At 45.4% G+C, this 25,104-nt stretch overlaps 1 protein-coding gene across 2 annotated transcripts in view; it reads left to right on the forward strand.

Annotated features, from left to right (window-relative positions):
- Positions 1–6,598: 6,598 nt before the first annotated feature.
- The window catches only part of NADK (NAD kinase), a 49,067-nt gene continuing 30,561 nt past the window's right edge, over positions 6,599–25,104 (forward strand). Inside the window, exons 1-2 of one of the 2 annotated variants that reach the window (XR_004256556.1) lie at positions 6,599–6,830; positions 21,457–21,651. Coding sequence is in view for 1 of the 2 variants with exons in the window: in XM_032231819.1 (XP_032087710.1) it covers positions 21,470–21,651 (182 nt within the window). In the remaining variant the exon portion in view is untranslated. The remainder of the gene's footprint in view (positions 6,831–21,456; positions 21,652–25,104) is intronic. The other variant, XM_032231819.1, reaches the window with a different exon arrangement.

Genomic DNA, 25,104 nt, shown 5'->3' on the forward strand with positions numbered 1-25,104 from the left:
ACATGCCCGCAGAGCTCGATTCAGATAACCAAAATGTTTGAACGGAAGCTGAAGTGATCCTGGATAATTGCACGGTTATCCGGCTGGAAGAAGAGCAAAAAAAATAAATAAATTTCAAAATATTTATAAAAGCTACCTTTCCCACCTCAAAGAGGGAGCGGAAAAATGGAGAATTTGACCCCTTCTTTCTCTGCCAAGGTTAGATATGCAAACCCGCCAGCCTTTCCTCGGGCTTGAAAATTGGAATCAGCTCCAAAAAGAATTGGTTTCTTTGGAGCAAAAATCCCAGCGTTTTTTACGCGGTGGCATCTCCGCTGTGGTCCCAGGAAGTCTCAGCTTGAAAGATGGCAGTAGCCACCGGGCCGAGAAGAAAAGCTTGCCAGGAGGTGGGGTAGGAGGTCTGGCTCCGATCCAGGATGAGTCATCCCTGCTTTCAGAAGGAATTACACGTTCGCTTATTCAAACCACCTCTCTGTCCAGTAGCTTCTCGTAACTGTTTTTTTTTAAATGATCGTTTTTTTCTGGCGTTGAATCGCGAGGGGAAACCGATGGAAGAAGAAGCCGCCGGCAAGGTGAAAAGATCGGGGTGATTGGATGCACCCATTGTCCCGTCCATCGTTCACCACGCCGCTTCCTGTCTCATGAAGTGGGGATTACTTGGTGGTCTCCCGTCGAGCCCGGAACCAATCAGTTTCTGGATCCGCACAAAGTTGCCAATGTGCCTCTTCTTTGCATGAAGACATTTCATAGGCCAATTTCCTAAGCGTTGAAACACTTCCTCTTTTTTTCACCACTTCTGGTTACTTCACGTGATGACTTATGAATGGGTAGAGACTCATCGGCCAATGAAACCTATCTAAATAATAACATTCACCTTTGTTTTGTTAGTCATTCTACCTAAAAGAGAAAGGTTCCCCTCACACATATGTGCTAGTCGTTCCCGACTCTAGGGGGCGGTGCTCATCTCCGTTTCAAAGCCGAAGAGCCAGCGCTGTCCGAAGACGTCTCCGTGGTCATGTGGCTGGCATGACTCAACTCCCAAAGGAGCACGTAATGCTGTTCCCTTCCCACCAAGGGTGGTTCCTATTTTTCTACTTCCATTTTTTTTAACGTTCTTTCAAACTGCTAGGTTGGCAGAAGCTGGGACAAGTCACGGGAGCTCACTCCATTACGTGGCACTAGGGATTCGAACCTCTGAACTGCCGACCTTTCGATCGACAAGCTCAGCGTCTTAGCCAGCAGGTTTTAAATCTCTAAAGTACGATTTGGTGGCTTTAAAGCTGTCCTTTGATTTGTATACAAATAAGGGGAATTGTTTGCATACTTGGAGACAGTTTAACATTACAGAAAGTGGGCCTTTTCTCTCACAAATAGAAGTGATACGACACATGTATTTGCCTTAAAGAAGATTCTTTGCTCCCGAGGCAGATGGATACTGATATTACTGACCAATAATATTTATCATTAATTTTATTCCTATGCAAAAGTAGTTTCAGGAGACATAGAACCATTTTTCAAAAATGAAAGGATGGTTAAAAATTAAATATACATGGGTGTCTATAAAAAAGAAACTCGTAGAATTAGGAAAATTTGGAATTGTGAATTCCATACATTAATCTTTTTCAAACACGCTGATCTCAAATTCTGGCATTGTCCCAATTAAAAAAAATATTTTTTTTACATTCCCTTAGTTTAACATCACTCTTTTTAAAAAAATGTTTAACAATGTTCTTAATCTAAGAAACATTATTAAGGGAAAGTGTTTTTTTTTTAAAATATATCTAAAAATGCCCTTACCCGTTTGCTCCACTAGAGGGAACCCTTTCAACACTTAAGCTTTCTTCTAATCTTGCTTTCTTTTTCTTTTCTATTTTCCTTCTGCAATGAAGCGGCCAAGACCGAAAATGTCCATAATCAATTCTTTGCATCTTCATTTCTCCAAGGTACACATTAGAAGAGATAGTTTCTAATAGATAACCAATTGTAAATGCAGGTGAGCCATTAAATGCCAGACAAAATGGAAACCCTCCAGAAAACAAATCTTAAGTAGATAAAACAGAAAGTGCTTTGGGAAGGGGAAAGAAAAAAAAAATGCAATTAGGGTCCAGGTAGTGGAGAGGGATTGCTAGGGTTTGCTCCCTCTCCAAGAGTCATTTTTAATCAATACTAGCTGATAACCTAGCGTTGCCCAGATATTTATTTATAGTGGGGCATGACCCAACAAATGCGTGCACGACAAAAGCGCGCTGACGAAACAGCGAAAAAACTGCGATGTCATCAATTCGCCCACAACAGGGCGCCAACAACTGCACGCCGATAGCGCGATTTTAGGGAAGGGAAGGGAAGCGCGATTTAAAGTAAGGGAAGCGCGATTTAAGATAAGGGAAGCGAAATTTAAGTTAAGGTAAGGGTTAGGTTTAGAGTTAGGTTTAGGTTTAGAACTCGCGGTTATTGTTTGTTGAATACGCGCTTTTGTCGGCGCGCTGTTGTCAGCGCGCTTCTGCGCCAATTCATCGGCGCGATTTAGAACTTGCGGTTTTCTCACCGCAGTTTCGTCAGCACGCTTTTGTCAAGCACGCATTTGTCGGTGAATCATAGTGGGGAAATTGTCCGGACCAAATGTAATTTCTAATGTTGGATTTTCCCCCTTACCAGAGGGAGCCCCCTTGTGGAGTACTGTGGCAACTCCATTGTGCTGTACAGTAGAAGCCATTTGAAGGCACAAAAGGCTGTATCTTAACAGAACACCCCCCCAAGGGGTGTTAGGGGTGTGTTACTCCCACAATATTTGTTTCCAGAGAGTAAGTCTTCTGTGTACCAAGTTTGGTTGAAATTGCTTGAGGCGTTCCAGAATTATGCTGGAACACACACACACACACACACACACGGAAAAAGATCTGTGGGTATTCTCTTCAAGTATCAAATGATAAATAAATCTAAAAACTCTCTTTTAGGCTTATTTTGTGGTTATCTCATCTGGCAGCTGGAGTGATAATGCATTATGTTTGCTTCTTACAGCAAATAATTAAATTATTTGGAAAGAAATAAGTAAAAGTTTAAATTATTTGAAAAAAAATAAGTAAGAGCCGAGGTGGCGCAGTGGTTAAATGCAGCACTGCAGGCTACTGCTAGATCAGCAGTTCAGCGGTTCAAATCTCACCGGCTCAGGGTTGACTCAGCCTTCCATCCTTCCGAGGTGGGTAAAATGAGGACCCAGATTGTTGGGGGCAATATGCTGACTCTCTGTAAACCGCTTAGAGAGGGCTGAAAGCCCTATGAAGCGGTATATAAGTCTACTGCTATTGCTATTGCTATTAAAAGTGCATGAGGACTAGAGACTTATTTTACAATCGGGGCTAAAAATAGAAAAATTATTAATTAGCAACCAAATTCTTTCCTATTGACATGATGTTAAAAGAAGGGCTTTTGAGGAAAATGAGGAAGATTATTGGTCATTTTAGGAGGGATAAGAGGGATATATTTTATTTGTCAATCCTTCCAGTCCCTTTGTCTATGGGCCTTCAAGCTTGGAAACAAAGAGCCTTTTTCTTTCTTTCTTTCTTTCACTTCCAAATGCTTTCAAAAACACCCGGTGTTTTCTGCCAGCTGGCGCTTACAGGTATAAATATAGCTGTAGATGAAAAGAATATTAATGTACGAATCAGGCAGGAGAGAACAAAAGTCTTATTGATATTCAATGCATGTGCAAATTCCTAGTCATCTGGACCTGACGGCTGGCGGATGAAAACGGCACTGATTAAATTAATAGGGGAAATGAACAGAATCTTTCTTTTGTTTTTTGTGGAGTTCAGTCTGAAGCACCAGCCATCTTTGTCTAAATTTTGGAGCACGTTTGGGGTACGTTCAAATACCTTGTGAACTTGTTGCTGTTAGTTGTGAAGTCATGTCCGAGCATCTTGACCCCCATGGACAACGTTCCTCCAAGCCTTCCTGTCTTCTTTCACCCTCTGGAGTCTATTGAAGCTCATGCCGGCTGCTTCGGTGATTCTGTCCAGCCACCCCATTCTCTTGCCCTCCATCTTTCCCAGCATGAGGCTCTTCTCCAGGGAGTCCCTTCTTCTCATTAGGTGGCCAAAGTCTTTTGAGTTTCCTCTTCAGGATCTGGCCTTCTAAAGAGCAGTCAGGGTTGATCTCCTCTAGGACTGACTGGTTGGATGGCTTTGCAGTCCAAGTTCTCACCGTCAGGAAATTTCTCCTTAGTTCTAAGTTGCTTCTGTCCTTGATTAGTTTCCACCCATTGCTTCTTGGTGCTTTGGAGTGTTGAAAGAAATGTCCTTCTGGGTTCAGCTCCAAGTGGGGAAAAAGACACTGGAGACATGGAGGCTGTTTGGAAAGATGGTTTATTGGTGGACAGGACCACATGGCTTGAGATGCTGAGTCCCTGGTTTTATCTGGCCTTTGATCTTGATCTTGTATTCTAATTGGTTGTCAGACTCCCATCGGCCCATGCAGGGGCAACTCTCTAGGCGGCGTTTTGAATCCAGGTTTGGTTGAGTTCTCAGATGCCATGTGGCGAGTTGGGTAAAAGGGCCAACATTATCATGCCTTAACCCCATCCCCCCTGGAGCTGAAGGGGAGAACTCTTTATTATGTAAAGTGGACTAGCTTGGCCCTCTTAATGGCCCATTGATAAAGTGGGGATGGGCAGGAAGCTACAGGGAGCTATTCTGTCTTTTAAGACATGCTTCTTCCTTTTCACATGCAGAGAAATATTCTGCCTTTTCAATATTTCCTAGGATATTTCATTTTTTTCTGGGAGAGGGCTGGGTGATAACTTCATACAGGAGAATAACTTGACTCCCTCTGGTTGCATGGCAAGGGAGATTATCTGGCCACTTCTTGCATTCAGGTCCTCAAAAGATGAGGGTGGACACCCTTTGATGTTTGTCTATCCATCCCACATTTCTATTAATTCCTGAAGAGTTTCCTCTTCAGGATCTGGCCTTCTAAAGAGCAGTCAAGGTTGTTGATCTCCTCTAGGACTGACCGGTTGGATGGCCTTGCAGTCCAAGTGACTCAATGCAGGAGTCTTCTTCTCCAGCACCAGAGCTCAAAGGCCTCCATTCTTTGGCGCTCAGCCTTCCTCATCGTCCAACTTTCACAGCCATCCATTGCAACTGGGAGAATCATTTGTGAATTTAAAGGATATTAAAGGATATATTGTACATCCTTTATGCATTTTGACCTCTTGTCTTTCATCATAAATGTTGATATTAATGCAAACCTGTTCGGAGCCAATGATGTGAGATGCAGCTTAGTGTTTGATAGCGGCCGTCCCACATAATTTAACGAAATAAAATTCAATGTATTCAGTCCACTGGCAGACTATTTTTGTCACTGGGAGCATAAGAATCGCACAAATAAATGAACACGATGTTTTTTAAAAGCAAAGCAAAGGGGAAATCAGGGTATTGATACCACCGTTATTCAGCGAATCCCGCCATTGTTAAGTTAGTCACACGGCCGTAAAGTGAATCTGGCTTCCCCATTGATTTTGCTCGCTGGATGGTTGCCGAAGCAGATCACGTGACCCGTGGATAACCATAAATATCAGTCCGCCGCCAAGAATCCAAAATGTAAATCACACGGTGGGGATAGTACGATGGCCGTTAAGCACCAGTGAGGTTAAAACCAATTTCGTTGTATTTAAGTACAATGACAATAAAGATTTGTGGGAAGTTATCATCCAGCCCTCTCCCAGAAAAAATGAAATATTATAGGAAATATTGAAAAGGCAGAATATTTGTCTGGATATGAAAAGAAAGAAACATGTTTTAAAAGACAGAATAGTTGCCTGTAGCTTCCTGCCCATCCCCACTGTTAATGGGCCATTAAGAAGGCCAAGCTAGTCCCTTTTACATAATAAAGACTTCTCCACTGCAGCCCCAGGCGGGATGGGAGTAAAGGTATGATAATATTGGCCCTTTATTCAACTGACCACATGGCATCTGAGAAGTCAACTCAACCTGGATTCAAAACACAGCCTAGAGAGTTGCCCCTGCATGGCCCTATGGGAGTCTGACAACCAATCAGAATACATTTCTTACACAGGAACAGGAAACAGAGAGGTGGGACTAAGGTTATAAAAAGCCTAGCAAGCCCCTCCTTCAGCCCTTCTCTTCTTCTCCACCAACATTGAAGCATGTGATCACCTTTTCTGTTCAGGGCTCAAGCCATGTGGCCCTGTCCAACAATAAACCATCTTTCCAAGCAGCCTCCATGTCTCCAGTGTCTTTTTCCCCACTTAGAGCAGAACCCAGAAGTACATTTCTTTCATCAGATTATACTTATACTACCTGCAATGCCCCCTGAATCCAAGTTGCATAACACACAAGAGGAAATCAGCAATGCTGGGGGGAAAAAACCAAAAAAACAAACAGCTTCTATTATCGGCAAGATTTTAATCTTATTTTTAAATCTTATTACCAGGACTTCCCTCACTTCCCGATAGGGGGCAGCCAAGGAAAGTCTGGAGGACTCGCGACGCCACGCGACGCTCTAGGCTTTTTTAAAAAACAGCACTCTCGTCCACCCGGGAGGCGCGAGTGCGCAGGCGCGCGAAGGCCCCGCGCCCGGCCTTCCCCTCACGAGGCCGCTGAGGCGGGCCGAGGGGCGGAGAATGGGGGCGGTGCGTGGCGGGTTCCACGGCGGCGGCCGCCCTCGGCCGGATTCGCTGGCCTGGAGGCGCCCGTGGCGACCAGCAACAGCGGCGTGAGGCCTGTGAGAAGGAGGCCCACCACTCGGACGGAGGGGCAGCACGAGCGAGAGAGAGGCAGCGGCGGCGAAGGAGGAGGGGCCTGGGCGCGAGGGTGAGTGACGTCAGCAGGAGGGGCGGGGCCGACCGGTGGTGAGGGAGAAACCGACTGTGCCAGAAAAGGGGGGGGGGAAACACAGGGGACGCTCGCCAGTCCCCCAACCTTGCGCCCGCGGTCCCTTTCCCCTCCATCAATGCAATTTGGTCTCTCTTCCAGTCCAGGGACGCTGGACCACAACTCCCATCATCCACCCAACCCATACCAACCAGGCTTCATCCCGCAAGCCCAGGGGTCTCATCCTGCCCTGTATTGCATTGCATTGCACTCACAAACACAACCTGCCTGTTTAGTTTGCACATTTGCTGGGGCTGTCGGTTGGCCATGTTGGTGTGTCGAGTTGTGTTGTGTGCAACACAACTCCAAACCTGCCTGTTTAATTTGCACCTTTGCTGGGGCTGTTGGTTGGCCATGTTGGTGTGTCGAGTTGTGTTGTGGGCAACACAACTCCATACCTACTTGGTTAGTTTTCTCCTTTGCTGTTTGTTGGTATGTTGGTGTATCATGTTGTGTTGTGTCACAACAAAACTCCAAACCTGCCTGGTTAGTTTCCACCTTTGCTGGGGCTGTTGGTTGGGTATGTTGGTGTGTTGTGTTGTGTTGCATGCAACACAACTGTAAACCTGCTTGGTTTGTTTTCACTTTTGCTGTTGGTTGGGTATGTTGGTGTGTCATGTTGTGTTGCACGCAACACAACTGCAAACCTGCTTGGTTAGATAAGGGTTCAGCAGTAACAACAACAACACTTTATTTGTCAGGGCACACCATAAGTACAATGAGGTTGGTTGAGCTCCCTCAATGCAACCCCCCTCCCCAACAAAATACAACTCACAGTGAAGACCAAAAAAAAGGAACAAGAAAAACCCTTAACCCAATAAATCATATTAACCAGCACCCTGTCCCATTACACCAGTGTGAACATGTTACACATTGTGCCAGCTCTGCAAGTCCATCGTATTACGTAGTTACGATGTTGTTTCGCCTTCAGGAGCCAGACAGCCCACGGATTAAAAACTGGGATGATATGGGATTAATTCAATCACCCATTAAACGTGTTGTGTAACATAAAAAAAAAAATGCCGCCTTATTTTTTTCCACGGCTGGGAAATTTGCATCTTGTGGTTGCGTTATAATTCCTGCCGTTCAACTTTCTTTACAAGCTGATGTACCGGATTGCAACTCTTTTCACATAAGTAATAATTGATATTCCAAAGGTGCTTTCCCCCAAAAAAAGACAGATTTTAACAGATTAACAGAGTTGGAAGAGACCTTGGAGGTCATCTAGTCCAACCCCCCCCCCCCCCCCGCATTTCTGACAGTTGGCAGCCCAGTCTCTTCTTTAAAGTCTCCAGGGATGAAGCTCCCACAACTTCTGAAGGCAACTTCTGTTCCATGGGTGGATTGTTCTCGTCAGAAAATTCCTTCTTATTTCTAGCTTCTCTCCTTGATTAGTTTCCACCCGTTGCTTCTTGTCCTGTCCCTCAGGTGCTTTGGAGAATAGCTTGACTCCCTCTTCTTTGGGGCAGCCCCTCAAATCATGTCTCCCCTAGTCCTCCTTTTCATTACAGTAGACATATCCATTTCCTGCAGTTGTTCATTGTTATGTCTTAGGCTCCACTCCAGTCTCCTAAACCTCTTTGTGGCTCTTCTCTGCACTTTTTCTAGAATCTCAACATCTTTTTTTATAGTGTGGTGACCAAGTAGATTTTCTTGCTCTTTTTTTCCTTTGAAAACATTTCGCTTCTTTATCCCAGAAGTTTCTTAAGTTCAGAAGGGAAAGGTTTTCAAATAATAATTAAAAAAAAAAACCTTAAAAAATCCAGTTGCCTTTTGGGGAAAAAAAACACACCTTTGGGACAATCAGGACCTGGATGATTGGGAATCTTCATAGATAATAATAATTATATATTTGACACCTTCAAACAAGAACATCTGCCTTTCCAGATCCTTGGGAAGGATTTCATAGGTGGATAAAAATGCCAGTCTGAACATGTGTCTGGCTGTGAGACAGACCATAACACATGATATAAGGATATAAATAAAATAATGGATTTCCAGAAAAGATGTCCCATGTCCAGAGTATTTTGCAAGCTTGCGATCTTGGCAAAGCATGTGCTGTAATTGTGCATCATTTCATAACTGGTTCTAACCATTGTTTCGTTGCTTACAAAACAAGGGATTTTCTTGGAAGCATGTCAAATTTTTCTCTACTCTGTTGTTTTGACTCTAGAAATGCAGCCTAATCATTTTGAGGGCCTTTTGTTAGCAATGGAATGTGTGCAGAAAGAATGAGAATGTTATCTTAAAAAGTCACACTCCAATAAATAGGATAACACAACCGTTATGTGACTAGATTCGCAGAAGGAGCAAAAGTGAGCACTCTTTTAACAAATACCCTCTTCTATCCCTAGTACCGCGTAATGGAGTGAGCTCCCATTACTTGTCCCAGCTTCTGCCAACCTAGCAGTTCGAAAGCGGGTAAAAATGCAAATGGAAAAATAGGGACCACCTTTGGTGGGAAGGGAACAGCATTCCATGTGGCTTCAGGAGTTGAGTCATGCCGGCCACATGACCACGGAGACGTCTTCGGACAGCGCAGGCTCTTCGGCTTTGAAACGGAGATGACCAGCGCCCCCTAGAGTCAGGAACGACTAACGCATATGTGCAAGGAGAACCTTTACCTTTAGAAGCAGAGGAAATCATAAACGGACCTCGTGGGCTCATGATTTGCACAGCCACAAATTGATGGGACCTTGATTGAAGCTCACAGTTTCATAATACAGTATTGTGTGTGGAGGTGGGGTGGGGGGTGGGAATAGCCATTAAGTGGAATCTTGTTGAGCTGGTCATTTAGGAAACCCAGCCAGGATCATGTTACCATCTGCCTTGGTAGATGGTGAATAAAATCTGCAAGGTTGAACTTAACAAATCCATAATTTCGAAGATGACTTAAAGCAAGGCTGTTGAGAAATTGCAATATTCGGTGTTTGGTGGGGATGGTGAATCACTTGGAATTAAGCCAACATCCAACTATAGTTACCTCATATCTTGGGAGACACTCAAGAGCCATAATATCATTTGTTTTTGCTGTGAATCTCATCCGTTGGCTAGGCCAGAGGTCGGCAATCTTAAAAAAGAGCCGGAAAGTTCCTAACCGGAAGCGGGGGTGGTGGTGTTCAATTCTGGAGCCCACCAGAAGTCCGGTTCCCCCAATGTAGAGTCTCCTCCTAGCATGGCATCCTTTTTCCTGTACCTGTCCTAATCGAAAGCTCTATCAATTGTGGAACCGACTAGCGACAGGGAGCCACAGCAGGGGGATGAAAGAGCCACATGCGGCTCCAGAGCCACACAGGTTGCTGACAACTTAGGTTGTGTCAGCCTAGCCTATTCCAGGTTATTCAGTAAATGTGGCTCAGTTGAACCAAGAACCATTGGGTTAGGTTTAAGAAGGTTTAAACTGTGATTCAAGTCACATTTACGCTTTCCGCTGTTCCTCCTCGGAGTCTACTAAGTTTAGGAATGTCTTCGAGCCACTTGGAAATCCCTCTTCTTCATTTCCCTCCATCCTTTTGCGTTTTTGAGGGGTGCAAGATAAGTAACATAAACAAAGAATCCATCTTGTTTGAAATGAGGACATTTTGGTCCTGCAGTTTCCTGTTTTCCGTTTCTCGGCAAGGAAACGATTTTGCAACGGGAACGAGCGTGAAGAAATTCTCCAGTCCTCTCTGCCCATTTGTTTACTATTCTCTAGTTCAAATTACAAGCCTTAATACGACACGTAAAAAGCCTGCGCTTGAACAGCTGTGATTTAAAAAAACGATGTCCGATTCGGTCTTTCATGCAGTATCATTTGATGGACTCGGTATTTACCCCTGTGTGAATTTAGTTGTATCCCATTCGACCCCTTTCGCATGTATGGATAAACTAACCAGAGGGAGGAAAAAGTCACTTGAACCCAGGATCTTGGTACCTGCGGACAAGCCAGAATTTTGCAATCAACCAGGATCTGATCTAAACATGGCTAGAAATCAGATGATGTCTAGAAGATTTTTGATATCTACTTTCTACCCAGGTCGCCAGGCTGGTTCAGGCGGATTGGAATTGTAGTCTGGAAATCGCCAAGTTGTAGAAATCCGGTTTGAAGCATTCCGATGATGGGGGAAAACACAAAAACCATGTGTCAGGCTCCCACACCCACTTAACACTCCGGCTTGACACCACACCTGTGATTCTTCACACCCTGAATTAGGCAAGGGTTTGCTTTAGCCCAGGAGTCTAAGAAGAATACTTCATCGTCATTGTACGTATGTACACAGTATACCTATACAGTGAAATCCACATAACACCCAGAAAGCAGACCCAACGCACACAACAATCGCCACACTAGGTCAGGGGTTCTCCAGCTTATCTTCCCCATGGACCCCCTGAAAATAACCTTTTGTGGGCAGGGACACCGCCTCCCGCCCCCCCCCCCCCCAAGATTCAAGATTTAAAATAGGTCAAATGAAGAAATTACATTGAAGGAACATTTGAAAAAATGTTTTTTCACACCTGAAAATCTCTCTCTCTTTCTCTTTCTTTCTCTCCCCCCTCTCTCTACTCTCTCTTCCCTGCGCTCTCTCTCCTCCCTCTCTCCCCTCTCTCTTTCTTTCTCTCTCTCTTTCTTTCTTTCTTTCTCTCCCCCCTCTCTCTCGCACTCTCTCTTCCCCCTCTCTCTTCCCCTCTCTCTCACCCCCCTCTCTCCCTCTCCCCTCTCTCTCGCACTCTCTCCCCCTCTCTCTTTCTCTCCCCCCTCTCTCTTTCTCTCCCCCCTCTCGCATTCTCTCTCTCTTCCCCCCTCTCTCTCCCTCTCTCCCCTCTCTCTCCCTCTCTCCTCTCTCCCCCCCCACTGTCTCTCTCTTTCTCTCTTATCTCTTTCTTTCTCTCCCCCCTCTCTCTTGCACTCCCTCTCCCCCCCTCTCTCCCCTCTCTCTTGCACTCTCTCCCTCCACTCTCTCTTTCTTTCCCCCCTCTCTCGCATTCTTTCTCTCTTCCCCTCTCTCTCTCCCTCTCTCCCCCCTCTCCCCTCTCTCTCTCCCTCTCTCTCACACTCTCTCTCTCTTCCCCCCTCTCACTCTCCCCTCTCTCTCTCTCTCGCACTCTCTCTCGCACTCTCACTCTCACGCACACACTCACGCACACACAGAGTCAGGGGCCCAAGGAACACCCCCAATGAAATAAGAATCTGAGACTTGAAGTTCCTCAGAGTTCCATTTTATTAGAGATGTCACATTGGCACATCTGGGGAAAAACCCGAATCTGAAAGCTTCCAGGTTTTCCCCACCCCCCCTGCCCAACACCCACATGTCCGTCACATGGCCCAATCAGGCACCATCCAAAACGGGAGATGCCTCCCAGTCACGCCACTCCAGACGCAGGGCAAGATGTCCTTGACGCTCTGAGAAAGGAAAGTTATTTGGACTAGATCTCTCCCATACTCCCATATAATCCACATTTTCCCACAGTAGGAAATTGTGGCAGGCCTGAAGGCCCAATGTGAAAGATGGCTTCCAGGTGTCTGTCTGTTCTCTCTCTCTGTGGCTAAGTGAGACGGTTGGTTAAGCGGCTGTTTTGCTCCATTTTACGCCCTTGCCACCGTGGTTCAGTGACACACTGGCAGAGTTCACTCAGTAACAAGGTTGTTAAGTCAACCCAGCTCCCCCATTGACTTTCCTACTCACACGTATCATATGACCCAGGGACACTGCAACCGTCGTAAATATGAGCTCCATTGGATTTTGATCACATGGTCAGGGGGATACTGCATTGGTCGTAAGTGTGAAAAATGGTCGTAAGTCACTTTTTCGGTGCCGCTGTAACTTTGAACGGTCACTAAATGAACTTTGCAAGTTGGTGACTACCTGTATATAAAATTGGGCTGCTCCTGACCAGATGACGGAGGAGGAGGAGACAATGAAGGAGGAAGAGTGGAAGAGGAGGAGAGGAGGGGGAGAGAAGGGAAAGAAGAGGAGGAGGAGGAGGAGGGAAGGAGGAGAAGAAGGGAATGTTGAGGAGTGGAGGAGGAAGAGACGAGGAGGAGGAGGAAGAGTGGAAGAGGAGGAGGAAGAAGGAGGAGGAGGAGAGAAAGGAAAGAGGAGGAGAGAAGTAAAGAAGAGGAGAAGGAGGAGGAGGGGAGGAGGAAGAGACGAGGAGGAAGAGGAGGGGGAGGAAGAGTGGAAGAGGAGAAGAGATGAGGAGAAGGAAGAGGAGGGGGAGGAAGGAGGAGGAAGAGAGAAGGGGAAGAGGAGGGGGAGGAGGAGGGAAGGGGGGAGGAAGAAGAAGGAGGAAGAAATTGGCCAGCGAAGAAACTGAAAACTGAATTTCCAGCCAATAAATAATAAAGAGCCATACACTCCTGTAAAAGGTGCTCAAAAGGATTAGAACGCAGAGGAAAGCTGGCCTAAAAGAAGAAGAAAAAGAAGAAATGGCATGTTCTCCAATTATCTCATCTTTTGCCTGCCCGAGAGAGGATAAAAATAGAACTGAATGGTATAGGGCTGTAGGTCTGCATCTTTGACAAATTGTATAAACCATGAATAAACTGCTTCATTTGCGCACACACGCACACACACACAAAGAGGGCCATGGCGAGATCAGGGGGCCATTTGTTATTCTTTGTCTGAATGTCTCTTTGTTTTCTCTTGATGGGAGAATTCAAGCCATTTCTTAAAAGGTATCTGTGAGGGTATTGTCCTGGCCCGTTGAGAATGGCATTAGTGTGGCTGAAGCAATGTGTGCACTATCCAACTCGGGTTAAGCTGCCAAGCTTGTATAGCTAGTCCTCGACTTACAACAGTCCGTTTAATGACCGTTCGAAGTAGGAGAAAAGGGACTCACAATCATTTTTCACACTCACGACCATTGGCAGCATTCCACGTGATCAAAATTCAGGATGTTTAGCAACGAACTCATATTTATGACGGTTGCAGTGTCCGGTTGTGTGTGTGTGTGTGTGTGTGTGTGTGTGTGACGTGATCCCCTTTTGTGACCTTCAGGTGAGCCAAGTCAACAAGGAAGAGCCGAGGTGGCGTAGTGGTTAAATGCAGCACTGCAGCTACTTCAGCTGACTGCAGTTCGGCTGTTCAAACCTCACCGGCTCCGGGTTGACTCAGCGGTATATAAGTCTAACTGCTATTGCTATTGCTATTGCTAAGGAAGCTGGATTCACAACAGCCCTGCTATTAATTTAACAACTTGCACTGATTCACTTAACGGACGCGGCAAGAAAGCTCGTAAAAGGGGGCGGAACTTGCTTAAACAAACGTTTCACTTGGCGACTGAAATTTTGGGCTCAACTGTGGTTGTAAGTCAAGAACTACCTATAAAGGTAAAGGTTCCCCTCGCATGTATGTGCTAGTCGTTCCCAACTCTAGGGGGCAGTGCTCATCTCCGTTTCAAAGCCGAAGAGCCAGCGCTGTCTGAAGACGTCTCCGTAGTCATGTGGCCGGCATGACTCAACTCCCGAAGGCGCACGGAACATTGTTCCCTTCCCACCAAAGGCGGTCCCTATTTTTCTACTTGCATTTTTTATGTCCTTTCAAACTGCTAGATTGGCAGAAGCTGGAACAAGTCACGGGAGCTCCCTCCATTATGTGGCCCTAGGGATTCGAACTGCTGAACTGCCGACCTTTCTGATCGACAAGCTCAGCATCTTAGCCATTGAGCCACACCGTGTACCTATACTCATTCCTAATTCTTGGCTTGTTATGAGAAGAGCCATATACGATTAAAACCATGGAAGGCCATTCCTTAATTAATTTAGCCAGCTACTAATTAAGTAAGATAGCTGGAAAAATCATCACACAAGTGAAGTTACGATAAGCTCAAATTTCCAATTATCTTTTGAGGTGAAAAGGAGCAGGGTTTTTGAAACCTCATCTGGATTAGGTTTATGTTGCTCCTTTTAATTTTTTTGTGAATCACCCTCTATATTGGGTTTGGTATTTCGGGTTTCATTCCTGTAACTCGCCCTGAGTTGGCAGCCATATAAATTTCTTTTATACATAAAATAAAAACGAACAATTCTTATATAGACTGTAATTGCTATGTTGCAGAAGACTTTAACATTGGCCAATTCTTTTCCGCCTTTTTTGTGACATACAACACAGTGTTTCTGCTTTTTTTACTGAAGTTGTTGTTCATTTTGCCCGTCGGATAAACAAACACCGATCAAGAGAGCCAAGCGTCTTAATTATACGGTATTTATTTTATGGATTTGTTAATCTCCCCACTGTTAGCGTGTGATCTCTGCCAGTTGGGTAGATCAAATCTAAAGGATTTCCTGTTTTCCTAGTGTTTATATTTTGAGAGACGCCTGTTTTAATAAGTGCCATTCAAAAACTCCCCGTCGGAAACTGCCCTCAGGATAGAATTCTTCCAAATTGCTGGCATGTTTAAGGAGAATCGGTGGACTTGTGGAACAGTGGACTGTGTTGTGGCCCGCCAGCAGCCAGCAGAGATGGCAACATAGTTGGACAGTGAGGAGGCTGGGGTGGAACATGGGCCAGTCCTGGGGGCTGAGGAAAGCTCAGATGAGGGCTCTGCATTGGAGGCAGAGAGGGAACTAGACAGCAGTGAGGCAGAAGAACAGCTGGAGCCTGTTCCCAGTGTGCGCATGGGCAGAGCTGCCGGAAGACAAGAACAACTCAGAAATCAGGGTCGACTTGGGAGTAAAGCCACACCTTGGAGGTGATTCGCCCCTCCCATAGGAAACAAAAGAGGAGCGAATGGGGAGGGGGCTTTTGCAGGAAACAATTCATTCATTTCGGTCGTGTCGAGAGTGGAAAGTTCTGTTTGTGACTATAAGAGACTTTGTGCCAAGTGTGGCCTTGCCCTGCGTTTGGAAACGAGTTATCTGGCAGCTTGCCAAGCGAGATAAGGTTCGTGTGGATAAATATTCCTCTGAAAGGCTGTTTGCCAAGCCTTGCTGACTGTGAATGAAAGGAATCCACAGTTGTGTAAATAAAAGAAGTTTTGCCGGGACCAAGACTCTGCTTCTTGCTTTTTAAGAAATCCTGGGTCAGAACAGTCTGGTTCTGTACCATTGTTTTAATCTGTTAAAGGGTTTATCATCATCTTTTCGTTTAACGACCCTGTAATCCCTTGTGGGGTGGAGTCTGGGCAGCTGAATGGAGCTAGCACAGTGTTTCCTGGCCGGATGCTCTACCTATCGCCCTTGCAGAGTTTTTCTTCAGCAGATATATTCTCAGTATGCCCAGAGAGAGAAATACCTGCCTCTACCTAGGATCGAACTGTAAAAGAGTTTATAAATATAGGTTTAACTTAACACTTTACAGCTTTTATGACCTCTATTTATTATCTACTTAGTAGCAATTTCCTAAATCCTTGTTTACTCTGGGTTTGCCTATTATAAAGCTCGTTTAAGCCATGATGTGATTTACTTAACTCTTAATCTGCGCACAAGGTACTTGAATTATAGCAAAGAACAGAAAGGAATGTTTGCTCTGTCGGCTTCTCAATTCAAAAAAATTAGACTTCTGCCAATAAGCTAAAGAACACATGACTATTCTAATAAGCAGTAGTAGTTTTACTCAACTAGGAATTTGATGCAGAATTGAGAAATACAGTCATAGGCAAATATGCATCTGTTCCCATGAACTAGAAACGAACAATAGAACCGATAATTTAAAAAAACTTATCCATTGAAAAGGGTGGAGGATGAAAGAAAGTAAATATTGATATATAATATATATATATATATATATATATATATATATATATATATATATATATATATATATATATATATATATACATACATACATATTTGGTTGTCATTCTCTTTATGGATATTTGTATATTCTACTATTGCGCAGTGAGATTTTACTTCCTCATCAGCTACGGGTCTCCACCCGGCTGGGAATTTTATCCGGCTTTTTGTAGACTTTCTTCCTCAAAGCCTTCACAAGATTGAGGCCCCCTTTAAAGTGGGACACAGGTGAATCTGAGCCATTCAGGAAGGGAACTGGCTGAAATGCTCAAGTTAAAAAAATGCTCGTCTCCAGGTGTGTCAGAAAATTACATTGTGGGGGGGAAACCACTCCGCAAGTTGAAAAACCGGGCTTTTGATACCCTTTCATATTTTAATATTAAGGAATATTTTAATTAAATAACATTTAACGCACGCATTGGCTCAGTGGCTAAGATGCTGAGCTTGCTGATCAGAAAAGTTGGCAGTTCGAATCCCTAGCGCCGCGTAACGGAGGGAGCTCCCGTGACTTGTCCCAGCTTCTGTCGACCTAGCAGTTCGAAAGCACGTGAGAAATGCAAGTAGAAAAATGGGAACCACCTTTGGTGGGAAGGGAACAGCGTTCCGTGCGCCTTCGGGAGTTGAGTCATGCCGGCCATATCACCACGGAGACGTCTTCGGACAGCGCTGGCTCTTCGGCTTTGAAACGGAGATGAGCACCGCCCCCTAGAATCGGGAATGCCGAGCACCTATGTGCAAGGGGGACTTTTACCTTTTTAATATTTTAATAATTCAGTCTTGCAGCCCCAAAACACTCCCGACACCTGGAACATCTTCAAAAAATTAATGAACGGGCCACACAAGCTTAACATCTTAGGTTAGCTAATGTCGTCAATTCTCCCTCTTGCACACATGTGTTTGTGTGTTGGGCTTATCATTAATGGGGAGGATTGGAGGGGGTTTGATTAGCACCATGTGGAGGCCCAGCTGTTGGGGTTTACACACCCTGGTTTATTATGTCTTGGCACAGTGAGTGAAGTCAGCCAAGTCGTGACTTATTCCTCAAGTCACAAATTAACCAGGCTGATTGCAAGACAAGAATTGGCCTTCGCTGTATATTTCCAAGCACTCGGTTTATAATGAATGTAGTGGGGGGGGGGGGGAACTCTGTTTATTTAATCCACAGGGTTGTAGCTCTTCAGGAAATGCCAGTGAAACATCTGTCTTGCAAGAAAGGTCGTAGGATGAGGCAAAACTCACTTAAATGTCTCGCTTAGCAACAGGTTTTAGCTCAGTTGTGATCTAGCAGTACTCAAATCCATTGTTTTCTGGCAGGGAGTGTGGATGATGGGATGGGGGAACGGCGGGTGTCTTTTCCCATTCAACCTCACTCCAGTTGCTCTGTTTTGGGTAGGGGACCCCCCCCCCCCAAGGTATAAAGTTAGTATCTCGGTCTCTCTCGCACACATACTCAAGTTATGCTCAATCAAAGCAAAATTTACTGCAATTTTTACTTTCACAATACCACTCAGTTTGGCAAGCGCACTGTGAAAAATTAAGAATGGCGCAAGAATCAGTGCCATGTGTTGCCCATCGACATACTATGGCACTCTCTGCAGGCACACCAGCTGTTGCCCCGGCCCAGCTGCAGTGTGCATGCGTGCACACCTCCCGCCAGCCAGCTGGTCTTCAGGTATCTTCCGCGCATGCACAGGATTGGGTCCCATGCATGGCGGGGTGATTGCATTGTATTTGGGAACCTCGAGGTCCCCTGCGTCCCCATTTTGGGCCTGAAAAGCCTCCTGCACCGACCTGGAAGCCGAAAATGGGCGGGAGGGCGCATGAATGGGGGGTAGAGTGCGCACAGGGGGAGTCGCAGATGCATGCACAGGGGGGCGGGGCGTGCGGCAATAAAAAGGTTAGCCATCACTGTGCTAAGGCAGCTAAACTCCAAATGCCAGCTCATTTTGGTGAAGGGGCAGAGTTTCAGGAGGCAAAAAATTCTGTATTCAGTGTATAAGATGCACCCAGATTTTCAGCCTCTTTTTTGAGGGAAAAAGGTGCATCTTATACTCTGAAAAATATGGTAGCTAAAGCAATGTTATATTAGCAATAGCAATAGCAGTTAGACTTATATACCGCTTCATAGGGCTTTCAGCCCTCTCTAAGCGGTTTACAGAGTCAGCATATCGCCCCCACAGTCTGGGTCCTCATTTCACCCACCTCGGAAGGATGGAAGGCTGAGTCAACCTTGAGCCGGTGAGATTTGAACCGCCGAACTGCAGCTAGCAGTCAGCTGAAGTGGCCTGCAGTACTGCACTCTAACCACTGCGCCACCTCGGCTCTTCACAGTGGTTGTGAGTGACTTTTTCCAGTGCTGTTGTAACCTTGAACAGTCACTAAAATGAACAGTTGTAATGTGAGGAGTACCTATATATTATACAATACTGAACCCAGGAAAGTGCGTTGAAAGTAACTGGGGTGGATCTGTTGATATTTCCACCTTGGGATCTTTTCTACAAGATTACAAAGATCCGGGAATCTGTAAGGACCTTAACATTGATTGTAGTTATTTTTTTAGCGTCTATGCTATTTATCCCTGCACGACATGTCATATCTTGGATTTACATATTTCAAAGGGTGTTTGTAAACTTTGCTTGTACAATTAGCTTTGACTTTAAGCTTGCTCTATGTTTGAATGCCATGGTGACAGAGTTCATTAATAATCAGTTTTAAAAAAAGAGTAACAGGGATTAGTGAAAAACTGAGTCATTATTACGATTCTTTTTTCTTGGATTAAAAACAGCCCTTCCGATACAGCTTTGATCAATTCCCAAAAAAAGGAGGGAAGGGGGCTGCTGTCTTTTTGAAAAACTTTTTGAAAGCTAGTAGGATGTTAGTGCAAGGTATGAATGAACTCTTAGCTTGTTTTAAGTGGTCCTGAGATGGTCTCTTAACGCCTTGATGATACCAATAATCCTTATTTTTCAATCTTAAACCATGTTTCGGTGGGATAGAAAGCCCACAGGGAAAACGTAGTAGGTTCAAAGATGCTATTAACTCTTCAGTGAATGCTGACTGAGGAATTCTGGGAGTGGAAGTCCAGACATCTCAAAATAGCCATGGTTGAAAAACATTTCAGTAGACCATAAATACAGGTTGGTGCTTGTATCTGGTCGCTGATGAAGCAGAATATCTGCAGCTCAGGATTGAAATGAGGGTCGGCGGTTTTCTTGCAGACGTTTCATTACCCCACTAGGTAACATCATCAGGGCTATTAGCTGCTAAGGTAACGCAACTGTCTGCAGGTAAACAACCAAGCTCAGAAAGCACTAAAGAGGCTGTTGAAACAAGAAATTAACTTTGGTCGTCGGCGTCTTGAAATCAAAATATTTCTTTCCGATTTTTCGGCATTCGTGCTTCCTTTTCTCCCCTTGTAACATTTTGTACACCAGCTAAATCGAGCGAATCATTCTTACATTACTTGCACCAAAACAGTTGTTTTTGTTGTCATTGAAGAATTAGGAAATTTTGGGAGAGGACTGTCTTAAGATGGGAGGGTGGTTTCCAAAAATAAAATCACTACAGAGGGAGGGGAATTTCCAAATTCCTGATCTTTCAACCACTATTTTGACATTTTTTTAAAAAAAAAACTTCTGGCTCTGCTGTATGTTTTTTTTTTTTTTTAAATCATCTGGTTTAAACGCAAGCACTGATTTATCGCAGCTGTGCCGTGATGGTTTGAAACGAGGATGTCGCTAGCTAGGAAAGACAACTTAGAAACACAGGTGGTCCTCGGCTTTATGACCACAACTGAGACCACAATTTCTGCTGCTAAGCGAGACAGTCGTTAAGGGAGCTTTGCCCCATTTTGATGACTTTTCTCATTATAGCTCAGTAAATCTCTGCCGTTGTTGAGTTACACAATCGTTAAGTGAATCCGTTTTTTCCCATTGACGTTTGTCAGAAGGCCACAAATAGGAGGCCACTGAAACCGTCATAAACGCGAGTCAGTTGCCAAGCTCCTGAATTTTGATCACTTGACCATCCTGTGTGAAAAATGGTCACAGCTCACTTTTTTCCCAGCGACGACGTAACTTTGGTCACTAAATGAACAGTTGTAAGTCAAGGACTACCTGTGCCATCATCGCGGTTTGATGCCATGGCCTAGAGGTGGAGCTCTCGCCTCACAATCAGGGGGCTGTGAGTTCGATCCTAGGGAGAGGCAGATATTTCTCTTGCTGGGCACAATGAAAAATATATCTGCTGAGCAAAACTCCTCAGTGGCAACATGAAAGGCATCCGGCCAGGAAATACTCAGCTCCATTCAGTTGCCCAGATTCCACCCCGCAAGGGATTACGGTGTCATTAAAAGATGAATGAGTGATTCACTTAAGAAACGTGGCGAGGAAAGTCCTAAAACGGGGCAAAACCCACTTAACAAATGTCTTGCTTGACAACATATATGTGGGGCTCAGTGTTGGTCGTAACTCGAGGGCTCCCTGTATTGGACTTATTCTATTTAGAAGCTGCCCAGCAGAGTGGTGCAATGGCCTAGAGGTGGAATTCTTGCCTCACAATCAGGAGGCCGTGAGTTCAATCCTAGGTAGAGGCAGATATTTCTCTCGCTTTGGGCACGCTGAAAATATATCTGCTGAACAAAACTCCTCACTGGCAACAGAAAGGCATCCGGCCAGTAAACACTCAGCTCCATTCCTGCAAGGGTCTTTATGGGGTCGTTAAATGATGACGATACAAATACAATACCGAAATGCACCCAGAAGCTCAAATTCTGAAATTTGCTAAGACTTGAACCCAACAGGACAATTATGAATGTTAACTCTTTCCTTCCCCTCTTTTCCTCTCCCCATCAAGTTCCTTTCTCATCATGGAGCTGCAAGCAGAAGCATTTGGTCCTGCTGGGGAAGATTTAAGCCCTGGCACCCTGTGCTACCAATGCCCCACCTGTCACGCTGACGAGGAACGGAGCTGCGCGAATTCCATGCGAGGACGGACAAAGACTCGGAGTTTATCTGCTTCTCCCGCCCTGGGCAGCACCAAAGAATTCAGGTACCGCATGATAGCGTAATCCAAGGTTATGCAAGCACGGGTGGCTTTGAATGGTGATCTCGAGATAATCGCCTGACCTATGAATAATCTTTTATGATTACATTGGGCCCAGCGCAATTCTCCCTTCATAATTGTCCCCTGATTAATTGTACCATCCAGTCATTTGAAAACACACCGTCAATGTCTCATCTTGTCCCTTAGGCCTCAGTGCTAAATAAACGCCTATGGGATTGCCGTCTAAACCGCACGGCACTTAGCTTAACATTGAAAAGGTTTTCTAATCCTACGGTTCCTTCCGGAAACTTCTGCTCTGGGCTTTTTAGCCTTCAGAGTTTAAGGTCCAGAGACTCACAGGTTCAAATCTGTCTGTCTGTCTGTCTGTCTATCCATCTATCATCCATCCATCCATCCATCCATCTATCTATCTATCTATCTATCTATCTATCTATCTATCTATCTATCTATCTATCTATCATTCTATCTATCTATCTATCTATCTATCTATCTATCTATCTATCTATCTATCTATCATTCTATCTATCTATCTATCTATCTATCTATCTATCTATCTATCTATCTATCTATCTATCTCACAAATTGATTGATTGGTTCCGTTCTGAATATTTCGTTCAATTTGTTAAGTGACATTTTTAGCCAGAGTTCCATGCCAGAAAATTGTAGTTTATCAGCATGCCAGGGGCATTAAACCATCCTTTTACTGAAAGTCCTGGCTTATGTTGAAGCTGCTAATTTGAGTTCCCTGGCTTGGCTAAAACAGGCCACCATATTTGACTTAAGACTTAATTCTTCTATAGAGAATCAGGGAAGATTGAATTGAGGGGGGGACTTGCCTAATTTCCCCCCTTTTTTTGCTACAAAAGATATTTTCCCCATTTGAAGAGGTTTTCATTTCTGTCTCTGTCTGTCTGTCTCTCTCTCTCTGTGTCTCTCTCCCTCCTTCCCTCCCTTTCTCTGTCTCTGTCTGTGTGTGTGTGTGTCTCCTGCCTTCTCACCCCCTCTCCCTCTGCATCTCTCTCTCTCTCTGTCTCTGTGCATGTGTGTGTCTCTCTCTGCCTCTCTGTCTGTCTGTCTGTGTGTGTCTCCTGCCCTCCCGCCTCCCTCTCTCTGCCTCTCTGTCTCTCTCTGTCTGTGTGTGTGTGTCTGTGTCTCTCTCTGTCTCTGTCTCTCTCTCTCTCTCTCTGTGTCTCTCTGCCTCTCTGTCTGTCTGTCTGTGTGTATCTCTCTCTGCCTCTCTGTCTGTCTGTCTCTGTCTCTGTCTCTCTCTCTGTGTATGTGTCTCCCTCTCTTGCTGTCCTTCCCTTCCTCCTTCTCTCTCTCTCTCTGTCTCCACGTGTCACGTGTCTCTGTCTCTCAAGTAATTTGTTTCCAATGTGTCTTCACAGAGATTAGATGTGTTGAGAATCCCCTGGCTGTGCAAATCTCCCAGGAATTTGATTGTGCAGCTCACTGTTGCACTCAGGAATAAGCAAAGGGCTTTATGGCTAAATCCATCAAGGATAAACCATCTTCCCAGCCCTTCCGCGTCTCCATTTTCTCTATTGCAAGGGAAAAAACTGCTGAATATTTGAAAAAAAAACAACCCCACAAAACTCTTTTCTCTGCCCAGATTCTGCATTAACCTCCATGAGGTTCCAAAGAACTACTGCATACATTCTCAGGGTTGCTGTTCTCACCCAGCTCCCGAAACACAACAAACCCTCTGTAGTTGGAGCTACGATGTCTTTGTTAGGAGTGCCGGCAGCCCCAGCAAAAAGGTTTCTCTCTCACCGCAGGCTAAGAAGTCAGTCTGGCAAGGAGATGAATCGTTGTCTGCCACATCTATTCATCTCCGCCCCCTGCCTTTGATCCCCAGAGCTACGGTGGGGCTTCGCTAGCAGCGGTGGCTCTTCCGTCCCAAGGACCGGCCCATAGATTTCCACTACTCTCCTCTCCTCTACCACATCTATGCATCTCTGCCCCCCTGCCTTTGATCCCCAGAGCTAGGGTGGGGCTTTGCTAGCATCAGTGGCTCTTCCGTCCCAAGGACCAGCCCATAGATTTCCACTGTTTTCCTCTCCTCTGCCTTCTGCGCATCCATGCATCAGGCACTGGACCCAGCTGTCCCTCCTCTTCCTCATCAGCCACCTCCAGACCTAGGGGCTGTTGACCCTCCCTCGGAGGGCTGACGGACAGCCCAGGCTCCACCTCTGTCTCTCTCTCTCCGACAGCTCCATTCCCTCTTCCCCTCTGGAGCTCTCAGATTGACTTGAGGCTGACCCTGACTCCCACCCCCCCTTCTCTGATTCGGCTGCTGGAATATGGCCACAACCATTGCCATATTCTTTGTATACAGTAGCAGTATAACAGAACCGGAAGGGACCTTAGAGGTCTTCTAGTCCAACCCCCTGTCCGAACAGAAGAGCCTATACTATTCCGGACAAACGGCTGTCCCATCTCTGCAAATAAGTTCACACGTTCTGCTCAGCCTTCAGTGGCTTAAATTGGGTTTGCGTCGAAGCCGTCAGATTTCGGACAACTTGAACTGTAAATCTCGGTTTGTAAACCAACAGTGAGGTTCGCACAACAGGCCAGGATGAAGCATCAGCACGGCGTGAAATCCATCCATCGGAGGGGGAGGAAGAAACCAATGTCCCTTTGCTTAAAGCATGTTTTAATATACAGCTCCATGAGGCTCTCCAGTGGTTCTCGGGGTTGAAGGGAAAAGGAATCTAATGATCCTCTTGATGTGGGGGAAGGAGGAGAGTGCAAAAGCTGGCTTGAAAATCAACATTAGGAAAACTAAGATCAGGGCATCCGGCCCTCTCAATTCCTGGCAAATAGATGGGGAAGAAATGGAGGTAGGGACAGATTTTCCTGGGCTCCAAGATCACCGCAGATGGGGACTGCAGCCAAGAAATTAAAAGAGGCTTGCTCCTGGGGAGGGAAGCGATGGAAAATCTAGACAGCCTTCTAAAAAGCAGAGACGTCACCCTGTCAACAAAAGTGTGTCTAGTCAAGGTGATGGTTTTTCCGCTTGCAATGGATGGCTGTGAAAGTTGGACCATAAGGAAGGCTGAGCACCAAAGAATGGAGGCCTTTGAACTCTGGTGCTGGAGAAGAAGACTCCTGCATTGAGTCCCTTGGACTGCAAGGCCATCCAACCGGTTAGTCCTAGAGGAGATCAACCCCGACTGCTCTTTAGAAGGCCAGATCTTGAAGAAGAAACTCAAAGACTTTGGCCACCTGATGAGAAGGAAGAAGGACTCCCTGGAGAAGAGCCTCATGCTGGCAACAATGGAGGGCAAAAGAAGAAGGGGACAACAGAGAAGGAGGGGGCTGGATGGAGTCACCAAAGCAGTCAGCGTGAGCTTAAATGGACTCCAGAGGATGGTAGAGGACAGGAAGGCCTGGAGGAACGTGGTCCATGGGGTCGCGATGGCTTGAACACGACTT

This window comes from Thamnophis elegans, chromosome 15 (genome assembly GCF_009769535.1).
Source record: "Thamnophis elegans isolate rThaEle1 chromosome 15, rThaEle1.pri, whole genome shotgun sequence".
Lineage (NCBI taxonomy): Eukaryota > Metazoa > Chordata > Lepidosauria > Squamata > Colubridae > Thamnophis > Thamnophis elegans.